The 13,826-nt window shown below is 37.3% G+C and overlaps 1 protein-coding gene across 8 annotated transcripts in view; it reads right to left on the bottom strand.

The window, feature by feature from the left end:
• Positions 1–13,826, bottom strand: part of FAM172A (family with sequence similarity 172 member A) — a 266,356-nt gene that overhangs the window by 201,622 nt on the left and 50,908 nt on the right. For all 8 annotated transcript variants that reach the window (XM_054184763.1, XM_054184758.1, XM_054184765.1 and 5 more), the window contains 2 exons: positions 10,599–10,664; positions 2,559–2,750 (listed from right to left, as the gene is read on the bottom strand). In XM_054184763.1, coding sequence (XP_054040738.1) covers positions 2,559–2,750; positions 10,599–10,664 — 258 coding nt within the window. The remainder of the gene's footprint in view (positions 1–2,558; positions 2,751–10,598; positions 10,665–13,826) is intronic.

Below are 13,826 nucleotides of genomic sequence, written 5' to 3'. Positions count from 1 at the left end.
GGTAGAGGGTTTTTTTTTGTTTGTCTGTTTGGTTTTGTTTTAAGGAAAGCAGAGGTGACATTTCTGAATTAGTTTTTGCACAAAAGACGTATAAGCACTACTTTTTACAACTTTTAATTATTTTTTTTTAAATGAAAAGCTAGTCTCCAGCAAGTGTTTTAAGCTACCTGAATACGTTTCACACTCACAACAGATCAGCGGAATTTTGAAATGCTAGATACCATTATCCACTTCAAATTCACATAGTTTATTAGAAAAAAACCCCTACATGTTCTCCTGTCATCAGCACTGTAATCTCATGCTTTGATAAGGTCTGGTGGTTTCATTCGAGGATGAGACCTCTTCATAGAAGAAACACTGGAAGATCACGTAAAATAATTCCTTACTTCAAACTGGCAACACTGGATGAGGAGTTATCACAATTTTCATTCAGGCCATTTACCGTCCAGACCAGTCATTTTCATTTCATAAAAGGCAGAAATCAACTTGAGGACTGAACACCAGAAAACCCAGAAAAGGATGCAATTTTTATTATTATTAACTAAAATTGGAGCCCTTATACTCAACGCTACCGTGATTTCCTGCATTTGGAAGAGTAATTTATATGATCTGTACATGAAGTAGACATGGTATCAGCATGTAACTATCTGCATTCTCTTTGTAGTCACAACATAATGATTCCAAATACCTTCAGTGGGGTTTGACTTCCATAAAATACCTGGTCCAATATGACCAGATATACATCCAGTTCCCGCTACGGTGATTACAGGATACAAAAAAATTGCAACACATTTTTAATCTTCATTTTGCACAAAAAAAATAATTGCAAGTAGTATGTGTTCTAAACATATAGTACATCTATCATAATTTTAAGATGCACAAAAAGGGAGAGTGGGTTTTACAGTAGCTGGAATTACTCACCTACAGAGAACTACAAATTTAAAAACCATGCTAAGAAAGAAGTCACAAGATAAGAGCACAAAGTCTGATATCCCAGTGTCATCAAATAATTACATTTTTTTTAAAGATATTTTCTCATCAAACTCTTTGGGGTTTTCCTGTGTTTTTTAAAGAAGCATTCAAAATGCAGAAGCACATAATCTGTTTTTAAGGATAATAACCATTTGAGGGAGTGGAGGTCTGATCTCTGTCACATTGGCACAATTATTGCATAAAATAAATAAAAATAACAAAACTTGAAAAAGTACTATAGCCCTCCTCTACTAGAAATACTCTCTTAAAAATTATCTGTTCAGTTAGGGGTAGTATCCGAGTTTTAAATGCTCAGCCTCTCGTTAGCCAAGACGGCAGCACCTCTAGAAAAGAATGAAAACGCAGGCATGTACGCATCGCTATGAAAATTTAAGTAGCTACAGCTATTTGGGTTTATTGGGAAAGGTTTTGGAACTTGTACTCTAGAAATTAACCTCTTGTACTGGACCTACCATACACCCATATTACACTCAATAACCTTAAAGTATTTTTTTACTCTGCCTCTGAGTCTTCATTTAAAACGAACGAAAATTTTATGTTAGAAGATGGCAAGCGTCACTTTCATAAGACTAGGTTTCTTTTTCACACAAAGTGTAGTCTGGTGCTTTGTTAGTGGGTTGAACAAGACAAAAATAACTTAATGGCCCCATGTTTTAACATGTTTCCTTTCTTTGCTTTATTAAAAAAAAAGAAAACATGTTTGAAGAGAACAATTTTCTATACCGAATGCTTTAAAGACAACTGCAAAAAATTCAACTTAATTTAGCAAAACGTGTAATAATCAGTGACAACACTGATATTTAGAGTAGAAGGTTAGCTTAGCTTGGTAAATACAGGAGAAATACTGAGTCTTAAATAGGCTTTTCTAATGTTTACTACAGGAAGTTTCATTTACGCAGCAAGATGCAAGAGACGAATTACACCTAGAAAGTTCCTATGTTGAAAACATTACACAAATTGTCCATTGTCTCTCACGTAGATGTAAACGTAACAAAATAACGTCCATAAAATGTAAATGTTCTTTACTGTCAAGTATTGATAGGTGAATCAGAATGAATCAGTATTCAGTGCAAAACTGAAAAAGACTGTGCCTCTAATAAATTCAGTACAAGCCTAGCAAAAAAGCCTGCTGTTATCATGAAAACTCATGTTATCATGAGATTACAACAGACGTTGAGTGAGAATACGTACAAATTTAATGAAATGTAAAAGAAAACACTTCAGATCATAGCAAATTTCTGTAGTGCCTTCTATTGCATCTCATCGCCTGCTAAGGGGTCTTGTCACGTCAGCTGCCATATTAAACGACACAGCAGTGCCGCCACAACAACATGACATACAACTAAAATTTTCGTCACTGTAAGAGAGAAACTCGGTTTCAGAACTTGGAAAAAAGTTCTGAAAAAACCAAGCAAGTATTCCCATCATAAATAAAATGCCCATATTGATCATTTAACACTGTTTAACAATTTAAAACACCACAGATTTAAGAGCTCTTCATACACGGGTACACACATACACACGCGTACACACACACAACCATACAAACACGCACTTCCACTTACCTCAATAGCTCTCTTTATATACGGTATCTGCGTGCCACTGTCCAGATCTTCGTTAATTATAAGTCTCCTAGCCCACTGACCTGCTCTGACAACGCCACTACCATGAATGAGGACCAACAGCTTATCAGGATTTGTTAATGCATCTTCACTGATAAATATAAAGCTCTTTGGTTCACTCTCAGTTGCGTCAACCTGCAATTACAGACAACACACTCTTTTATGCATCAATAAAATGTTTTAAAAGAACATCTGTAGTTATAAAGTTAGCCACTAAATTGATATAAAAACTTTCACCATTTAACAGCTATTTGTATGCATATTATAGGGACTAATGTGTGCCCTGTATTAAATAAAAATAAAGCAAAAGCTAGTATCTATGCAATGTAACTTCAAGACCCCAAAATATACCACAGTTTAGAACTGTAATCCAAGGGAGATTTAAATCAAAAAAAGGGGTAGAAAATATGTTAAAGCTTTGAAACATCAATTGTTTACAGAAATTTACTGGCAAAAAAGAAAGTTCATAAAAGAACAATCTATGCAGAGAAAAAAAAATCGAGTAATTTGTCACCTCTGATATGCCTGAAGCAACAATAAAAGTCTTACATAATATGAAAAAAAATCCTAGAGTTCCATCTCAGCCACCTCAACATAAATACCCAATAAGCTACATATGAACCAGTATCGTAAATTTGTCTATTATAAATTTAATAGGATAGACCTAATAAAATATAGAAATCCAATTTGGGTCTAAATAATGGCTTCATTAAGAGTCCTGCACCTGGGCCAATGCTCAGCTACTTTTCCACAGGAACAGACCAACAACCAGCTTTGACATTCAGAAAACCATAGTCTAATTCCAAGCTTTGTCCTTACTATAGAGAGTAAAGTAGCACTTCTTGTTCCATAAAAACAGGGGTTCTATAAAACAGGTCTACATTTGGTGTGGCAGGCCTGGCTCCAAGCAAAAGAACTGTGTTGGTGCAAACACTGTGAGGACAAAAAGACACACCTTGTCTACTTGGTCTTGCCTTTCTGCCACAGGAATACATAGAAAAAGAAGAACAGAAGAGGCAAATCTCCGCATCCTACGGAACTCCACAGCCCACGACCCACACAGGCTGACCAGGAACAACCCAGGACTGCCTCACGCTCCACAACAGCAATGAAAAGTGGGTCAGGATATCAGCCTTACGTCAAGATGGGATGAATGACCACTTGGATCATGTCTGTCTTCCTCTTATACATGGGGATGTATTCTTAAACGATCCTTCTTTAGTACTTTAAGGAAGAATTAACTCAGCGTGAATCTCCAGACTTTTTGTAATGCAAGTCCTACCTAATAATTTTTTTAATTAAGTCCATGAGGTTACTCGAGCAAAAGGAATTCCTCACTGGGAGAACAGTCATGTCTCTCTTCAGCATCTGCTGTCACGCTGAAGACCTTATTCCCTGCACCAAAACGATGTGATGTCTTATGTGCCTCAGCTAGCAACTTTCTACACCACTTTCTACACCTTCTCTCACACTTTGTGCAAAAATAGAAAACATGGTAAAAAATACGTTCTATTGAAAAGAATTTTGAATATGTAAACTCAACAGGTGCCACGCTGGGGATACAGTCAGATCACATTGCCGCTTCTGAAGTAGTGGCACCAATACCTTAAAATTTAACGTGGCTTAGGTGGATGTCAGAAAACATGAAATCTCAGATAGTACTTGGCAAGACTAGTACTGCAAAGTATTGACTTTTGCAAATAAACTGTTACGATACTGGAATTAAGATAAAACATTGTGAACTCGTATTTCAAAGACAGACATTAGCTGTAAGTTTTAGCATTTATAAACTAATATTTGTTTAATATCTCGGAAATACTAGCACTTAGTAATCATGCATACTAGAAGATATAACTAGTTCACACTTCTGCAAATGCATTAATTTTAGAAAGTTAAATATCTACCAAGATCATGAAACATAGCTCTTCATTCCCTTCCTCAAATTAATCATATTTGGAAACTTTTCTTCAAGCTGATTTATCTTCAAACAGTAGTAATTCATTAGATCAAGCTTTCACTAAAGAATGCACATGAAGGTCTCTCCTGTGCACGACCTTCCTTTATTGACAAATCAACGTAGAATACCATTTAGTGCTAGACACACTGAGCCTGCATAAAATAATTTATATTTATTAGCCACTTTCTCTTCTGGACCTACTCATGAGGACTTATTTCTGATCCTTTATTTAAACACAAATCAAATAAATTCAGTAAAACGCTGCACTTCAACTAGTTTAATTTTACAATTTGATTCAGCATTGTTATTCACATGCAATAATAATCTTCCAGTAAGACGTAGCTAGGAATGTCAAACCAATCTAAATTCTGCTGATAATTTACTGTTTAAAAGTACTGTTTAAAGTTTAATTTTCCTTTTCTCAGACTTATTTTTCCAACTCACAACTATACCTTAAGGTTTATGAAGGTGGGGAGTTATGGTGAATTCTCTGAGTTATGCACTCTATATAAACTATGACATTCTTAAGGTTTTCGAGCAGCGAATTAATTTTTCCATATGAGTTCTGTCTGAAATGAGCTGTCACCTAATACAGTAGTACCAGTCTACAGAATATTTCACTAGCCTACTAGTTAGTATTTTGCACAGTTGCTAACAATATATAGGGTGAGATCAAACTATACTTGATATCTAATCTTAACGGACGCTCATGCTACCAGATCGACATTATGACTCAATTTTCAGTTCTTAGCCATTACCAACCCAAGATGCATGAGAACTGACTAGGCTCTAGGGGTCTTGGATTTTCTACATCGGAAATTTTTAAGTTTAAGATTGAACATTGGATTTTTACAGGGAAAAAAATCCACTAATATTTTCTTATTCCAGTTAAGAAACACAATAAAAATTGTGAGCCTAGAGCCTATAAACAAGTGGAACAGGTGTAACTTGTGACTGGAGGAAAGAACATGGCAAATAAACAGAACTGAAACTGAAAAGAGTCAAAAAGATTGTGAGAATTGTGAGCAGCTGGTGGAGAGAGAAAACTGCTCATTTACTTTGCAAGATAAGAAAAGTCTTCTGTTACATGGTTCTACATAAAGCTTGCTAACTCATTTATGTTACAGTCTTCACAATATTGAATATCCCAATTTATAATTTTTCACTGAAAATTGTAAAAAATGAAAACTGCTGGTCAATACCACAGGCAGCTAATCAGCATTTGGCGATGACCACAACTAACATATCACATCTAAAACTAGTGGAATTTTTACTTAAACGAGTATTGACTGGACTTAGGTAACAAAATAAACAAAAGGAACATGCAATGGAGATGAGACCATCGTTTCTGAAAAAAAAATATTCTTGGCTGTGTAGTAGATCAAGAGAACTACAGAATGAAGTTTTACCTATTGAAGTGGAAGAGCAAAGCATTGGTAAGTTAGAAGATTCTGCTAAGTGAGACCCTTCAGTGCCACTGTCAATAAAATATGTTAGTAATTATTTAAACTTCCATCTCAGGCCTTCCCAGAAGCCGTTAAAGATGCATTTAATTCAGAAGCACCCTCTATTTGTCCTCAACAGCTAAAGAACAGCAAAGATCAATCACTGATTATGCCATTAAAACTAGGGAAATACAAAGACTTCATCTGGATAAAAAAATTGCACTCTCCTTTATATTCATAATACAACCTTCAATGGAGCACAAAATGAGAAATTTAAAAGAAATAATTGAACGCCTTCTCCCCGAATATGAGTCTCTTCATTTAAATTTTCAAGTCCAGTAGTATGTCCTGAACATTAAGAGAACTACAATACCTTACAGTAACAACGATGCAATATGCATCTCAGCCTCCCTCTGTAGGAAAAAATGTTCAGGTTTATGTTTCGCCAGAGATGATGACATAATAAAATAACGGGTGAGCTTCCCCAATTTCCAAATTGCTCTTATGTTTGTATATGAAAAGAAGTTTACAAACAGTTGTGTCCAAAATTGAAGCTGCCACCTGAGAAAGCGAACTAAAGACAGCAAGTTGGACTTTGCACATGAGGTTAAAATTAAGAAAGATGAGAGAACATGAGATGCTGTCATCCTAAACCTTTGAAGCATGGCATTTCTGTACAACACTAAAATCACGCTGAAGAAAAAAAAAAAGCACTCCACTTAACACAGTCCTGAAACACATCTCATATATTCAAACATCATGGCACTGTCTAATTCATTATCAGCTGACACAAAAAGGAGGGCCAATACACCAACTTTCTGATCACCTGTGCCAAAGTTCAGAAAAAAACATGTTCTCGTATTGGATGTTCATACAATAAGGTCATATTAATCAGAGCAGCCATCCTGGTCAGGTCAAGGTCCCAAGGTCCCGTTTCTGACAACAGGCAGATTGTTTAGGGGAAGAGTACAAGAACAGAGTGGTTATAGTGATTCTTCCCTGGTTTTGGCAACCAGTAACTTTGGAGGCACCCCAATCAGAGTTTACAACTGGACAAGCACATACAATAGTTCAATGCACCTATCCCACCTTCGTATTGTCAGATGGTTTTTTTGAATGCATTTATACCTTTCTCCTAGATAGTATTCTGTGGCAATGAGTTCCACAATATAATTGGGACGTATATAAAATAGTCCTGCCTCTCTTTCAGTAGCGATCTCCTGCCTGATAATTTAAACTTGATGCCCCTTAGCTTCTCTATTATGAAAAAAGTGAAAAACCATTCCCTATTCATCTTCTCTTCACCTTTCATGATTTTACAGATTTGTCATATTCCTTCCTCAGTCATCTATTTTCCAAGCTGAAGAATCTTTGTCTAATCTTTCTTTGTCTGAAAAGCATTTCATGCCTGTGATCATCCTTGTAACCCTCCTCTGTACTTTTTTTTTTAAATTCTTCATATCCTTTTTGATACGGTGTCCAGGTTCCATGCAGTGTTCAAGATGGGAGCCCACATAATGAGTGGAATGACGATGTTTTTCTGTTTTGTTCTCAACACCTCATAATTCCTAACATCCTATTTGCTTTGAGGGTTTTTGACTGCCATTGAGCACTAACTGATGTTCTCAGAGAACTATTCACAATCACTCCAAGCTCTTTCCTGAGTTGTAATAGCTCATTTAGAGGCCACCATTGTGTTTACAGAGTGAGTTATTTTCCCCATAATTTCACATTTACTAGAATTGAATCTCATGTCATTTTATCCTCCAGTCATTCAGCATCATGAAATAATTCCCCAACTCATCACAATCAGCCTTAGATTTAAGTACTCTAAATAATGTTAGAAAAAAACCAGCAAAGTCTGTTGGCTTCTATTAATTCCTGTTTTCCTTTTATTCACAACTATGTTAGTTCAGGCCTTAATAACACTGCACCGGTAACAACTTTATTCTGTAAAATATGAACATGTTTTTTTTTTTCCTTTTAACCAATTATTAATTCATAAGGGGACTCCCTCCTCCTATGCCATGACCATGTCTTTTTTAAAAGCATTTGGTAAGCTTGTTGACAGCTCATTGAAAAGCCACCTATGATCTTACCTACATGATCTTTCTTTTTCATGTGATCCCTGACTCCTTCAATGAATTCCAGTAGGTTTTTTAAAAAGAAACCTGTACTGACTTTTCCCCTACTATATTATTTCCTCCTGGTACGCAGGAATCACTGTGAATCACTCCTGGAGGCCTTTCAAAGACTATCACATTTACTCTTTTTCCATTCCTTTGATGAAAGTAGCTGATTTCAGCAGTAAGATACATGCTAGTTGGTTGTTCTGCAGCTTCATATTTGACTTCTTATAGTAGCCTGAGCTTAAAAACCATCTCATCCTGGAATCTGGTTATTGTATGATACATCAATTTGTTCTAAGATCTCCTCTACTGATACGTCAAATTTCAGACAGTTCCTCAGAATCGTATCCTGTTTAAAAGAAATTAAAAATATTCAAGCGTGGAAACCGGACAATTAACATTGGAAATAACCATATTAGTTTTTCTTATTTGAGCTGCACATTCCTTTTGCATGCAGCTTATCAGCCTCATCAGCTCTCTTTTATTATTAGCCTTTACAGCTGTAACAAGGTCCTCAAATCCAATTTTGAGTGATGTTACTGTGGTTTTATAGCCAGCATTTATACTCTTCTCTATTTTCCTCACTTGAACAGGACTTGCTTTTGCTGCAAGCTGCCCTATTACTTCAGTTAGTCTCCTTCACTAGTTTAAACTCAGTTGCTTTGTGTAGTTGTTTGGGAGTCTGTCAGTGGTGATTTAAACATAGCCTTCAGACAGATTTAATTTTTCACCTTCCACATGCATTGTTTCATTTTTGTAGTCCTCTTCATAACCTATTTTTGTCTGTAGTGAGGGCTTCCTACACATAACAGTCATTAGTAAAGAATGGTGCTCATACCTTGTGCCAAATTTTCCACACTGCTCAAAATTAAACAGCTGCATATATTCTGAGAGTTCTTACTTTGCTCCAAAATGCAATTAAATCATGACACTTTGCAGGAGCTGGAAGTAATACATTTGAGAATAGCTTAAATGTACTACTGACAAAGTACATCAGTACATCAGTGATTACTACATAATTTATAAATAAGAGTAAACACAGATTAATTCAACAGTGGGAGTTAGACAGGGACATTCTTCTCCCAAGCCAGACGCTCAAATCTCAAAGCCGTGCAGAAGACTCCCCATGTGTGTGACAGAGGTGATGGAGGTGTTGTAATACTTATTCCAAGTTTGTTCATTTTTTGAACAGCCTTAGCATTGCATTACTTACAGGCGTACTGCTTTTTAAAAAGGACATTCAAAGAACAGCGGTACAGCCTCAAAATTAAGGCACTTGAAAGTTTACAAATGCTATCTTCCCGGTTTGACGGAGAGAGGGTGACACGGCTTGGGGAAGCCTTTCGACACATCACCTGTCCAGAACATGGAAGTACTCTGTGGACCAAAACTTCCCCACAAAGAAAACTGGTAGCGCAAAGAAGTGCACAGAGACCACACCAGCACTGCTCCAGGCAGACTGCCACCACGAACACAACCCTCTTCTCTGTCTACACAGGGAATTCTAAAGTGGGAGAGTGCCTTCTCAAACAGTTTCGGGTCTGATCAGACTGGGAGTGTGGAGGAGAGCCTCTAGCACAGCTTCTGCCCTGACGAAGGACACCGGCACAGCCTGGCTGGGAAACCTTGAGTCATTTGGGCAGGTTATCAAAGCGTTCCCTAAACACCACTGCTTAGGGAATGGAAATGGGAACTGCAAAACATTATAGAGCTCTTAAAATAAAGGAAATTTCCCTTCCTTAGCCCAAAGGGGTTTTCCTCAACTGAATATGACGGTCTGGCTGAGAACAAAGGCAACACAAAAGCTTCTCGAAGCCCCTAAGAATCCTTTCTGGTACTGATGGAAAAGCTACACAGTGCTGTCACACTACAGTCTCCCCTACAATCTCCACCACAGAATATAAAAACATCCAAACATCATCATGGTACCACATGTATTTACAAACACCCTCATACGTGTTCTTTGGGGAATGCTTCATCACTTCTGAGGGTTGATCAGACATTTTCACTGAACAGCACCAGCGCCTTGTATTACATACATCTTACAAGATACTGAAAAAATGTGTTTTAAAAGAAGACTTGGAGTAGTTTACTGAAACTCAATTTGGGTTTACTCCTCTGCCTGTAAAGGCACATTTGTTCTCTACGTCCTGCTGTAGAGGTCTCAACACATTCACAAATACTTTCAAAAAGCTTATGATACCTCTATCAAAACTACCACATTTTGAAAACTCTGGTATCTGGTAAGGCAAGGAAAGCTCAGCTGGAAAAACCAAACAGACGAGAAGTGCAGTGGAAGCAAGTCTCCAGATGGACGCACATGCTGCATGCGAAGGCAGCGTCCGGAGACAATGCACACCTTGTCTTTATCTGAATACCGGATTGCAGGCTCTGCTCTTTACAGATCCAAACACACAACATCCTTGATAAAAAAAAAAAAAATTATACTTACTGGGAGAGTTACTTTCTTCAAGTGGCATTCTTTTTGCAGTAGTTCATAAACATATTTAGTAATGATCTGGAAGAAAAAAAAAAAGATAAAAAGAAATGCAAACAGATATTAAACCACTTACAGTAATGACATATGCAGGCAGACAACTTAAAAGCTAGTCGGTTGAACTTCTAAGCGCTTGTATATGTTTTGCCACCTACCTGAATTCTTTACTATACCACTAATTACAGGACTTGGAGCTTTACACAAAAAAGTCTTCTCTGTCCCTCAAAAAAGGCTGCTTGCCAGTACAAAGAAATTGTAACTGTACCTGTGAATCCATCACGTGCTGCTGCGTGAATAATTATGTGCCTCAAAACTACGGATTATAACCAATTAATATATACTCAGGGGTACAAGAAAGGCTCTCTTTTGCAAAGAAATACTTTAAAAGCATTTTTTCCATAAGCAGGACTCCTGAAACCCTCTCCCCTGCAGGTTCACTTCATGAGCTACACGGAGAGCAGATCTTTAGTCACCCTTAGCACAAGTTGCCTTGCCATTTCTATTTGCTGAACAGGGGAGGGATGGGTCAAAGGTTTCTAAATAGAAGAAGGACCCTGACTGATTCCCCTCTATGGGGCAGTTTAAGTCTCTTGTCTCCACGTAGAAATAAAATTGAAATTTTAGACCTGAAACAAAAGGAATTATTTCAAAGAGCAACCAAAAAAAACCAACCAAGGAACAACGAAAGACTTGCCGTCTCAAATGTAACAAAGTTCACACTTCAAAGGCTTGCCTAATATCTAGGGAAATTTTTTTTCACCCTTATATATTCTAAGAAAAATGGAGATGCAGATGTAAGAACTTTCTAACTATTATTAATTTGGGAATTAAGCTGAGGAACAAACTAAAGCACTTTGTCCATATGGGGCTGTAAAAATGGTTTGGAAGTAACTGCTTGGATTTCACTGGCTACAGGAATTAAAAAAAAGAAAAGGAAAAAAAAAAGGCAAATTAAAGAGGAAAAAAAGTGCTCATTAAGAGCCTCAAATGGTGCTTGCCTTCCCTTTAAAGCTTGGGGAACTATGTTTAAATTCCAGACAGGACAAGATCTAAGTCCCAAAATATTAATCCAAGAATATCTGGGTACAAACCCAGCTGGTATTCTTTAGTCCAACCCCTCAAGGCCACAATTACAGCCATCTGAACCCGCAGCACATTAAGCCACAACAGAAACGTCGCTGTAACAAAGCTCTCAAGTGATGGCATCTTAACAACACACTATGAACTGAGCAAGTAGGAGCCAGGGTATCATAAACTTCAATTTTAATTTTCCAAATGCACAATTACCAAATAAAGTTTCAATGAAGTCCAAAAGTTTTCATTATGTACATGTGAGCAAACACAATATGCAAACGTTTGGAACACATTTGAACAAATTAGAGGTACTGATGAAAGCTAATTAAAAATGTTGGCGCATGCCCCTCCCTTCCTTTCACAAAACCCCCAAATCTTTCTTAGGATTATGAGAATTCTTTGCTACCCTGCTCAAATATGTTTATTGATAGAACTATGTTCAAAAAACTTTACGGTTTTAAAGAAAATCAGTCTTACTGAACATTACTATCTACAGGGAAACTGCACTTGGAGAAGGAATTTAGCTGTGAGCGATGAGTTGATTTAAGACATGTTTATCCCCAAAGCAGTATGTTAGGAACATGCATACAGTGTAATTTTACCTTCAGGGCCAAACTTTTTATGGTTCACCGAAATCAACTTCACTGTAATGCCAACAAGTAAAGCAGTTAAGTTCCTGCAGCCTCAGATGCTGATCTTGTACAGACATTAAAATGAGTATAATGATAATACGGCCTCAAACATAGAAATTTTATTTTTCACTCTAAATCCAGGCATCTACTAACCATCAAAAACAGTAAAAGAACACTTGGAAGAGAAAAAATTGCTAGGAAGAAAATACATTTTAGACACCACTTGCAAAAATCTACCCTTTTTTCCAGCTATGTGTTTGCACCTATTTCTTCTATTCTCTCTCACATTTAGACTGTGATGTCTTCAGGGCAGAAGTAAACCTTTACTCATTTTTTCCACAGCCTGGCTCAACAGGGCTCTGATCCTAACTGGCTCTTTAGGCACTACTCTAATATAATCAGCAGAGATATCAGCCTTAAAAATGGGACTGTTATATCAGTAGAGCTCTCTGGCAGAGCAAAGACTTAACCTAATGAATGCTTTTAATAAGAGTAAACATGAAGAAAGATACAGTAGCTTGGAGTCTTGGGTGCCAAGTGTGAGATTATGATCCTCAGGCAGCTCAGCACCTGCAGGTTCTGCACGGCCCAGACAGACTTGAGGAAAAACTGCCGTAAACTGCCCCAGTATATATATAAGATCTCAAGAGGGGTTTTTTGGCAGCAGCAGATCAACAAGTCCAGGGATATCCTAGCAATGGCTGGTACACTGTCAGCTTTAAAGGATGGAAGGTGGCACACAACATTTCTTGAAGTAGCATCAAAGGCCAAAATCACCTGGACAATCTAGCAAAATCCTGTCCTACCTAGGAATATGCCTGCAAGTACTGAAAATGCTACAAATTCAACACTACTTTTGGAATGTTAAGCTTTTAATTACTTCTTGTGATTTTATGGCTGATCTGTAATTCTGAAAATTTAACTTTTAAAATATCTTTTCTACAGGCATTAAAAAGAGAAGGGAACTGTGCTATATTATTTATATAGCACTAGTTAGACTTACTATTACAAATCTATACAATTTAAACAGCCACAGCTGCTTTAAGTAGCAGTATTAGCTTGTGTATGCCGGTATTTTATCTTTACGATCTGAAAATTGCAGTAGGATGTTGAAAAGCATCTTGTGACTTCTTGCATGAGAAGGTGAGTACGGTTACACTCTGTGAACCCTCCTGGACTAATCATCGGTCAGAGGGTTGCTCATGACTGCAGGTATTTAGTGACAAAGGCTGCTCAATCCAGTCCCATCTGGAACTATGAAGCCACAAACTGTCCAGTACAAGCCGTTCTCCAGTCAAACTGTAACACTTCTTAGAGAGCCCTACTCGTGATTCGTACTAACCTGGGATATTTATGCTTTTTCTAAGAGTCTTGCAACTCATGAGGTGTGCCAACACCGTCAAAGGTAGTAAGGTTGGAGGGCAGGCAGCACCACATCTAAGATGGGAAAGGAAAAAGAACCAATAGTACGGTTTGC

This window comes from Rissa tridactyla, chromosome Z (genome assembly GCF_028500815.1).
Source record: "Rissa tridactyla isolate bRisTri1 chromosome Z, bRisTri1.patW.cur.20221130, whole genome shotgun sequence".
NCBI lineage: Eukaryota > Metazoa > Chordata > Aves > Charadriiformes > Laridae > Rissa > Rissa tridactyla.
Note: the sequence above shows the minus strand (reverse complement) of the source record. Positions and strands in the feature narration are given on the sequence as shown.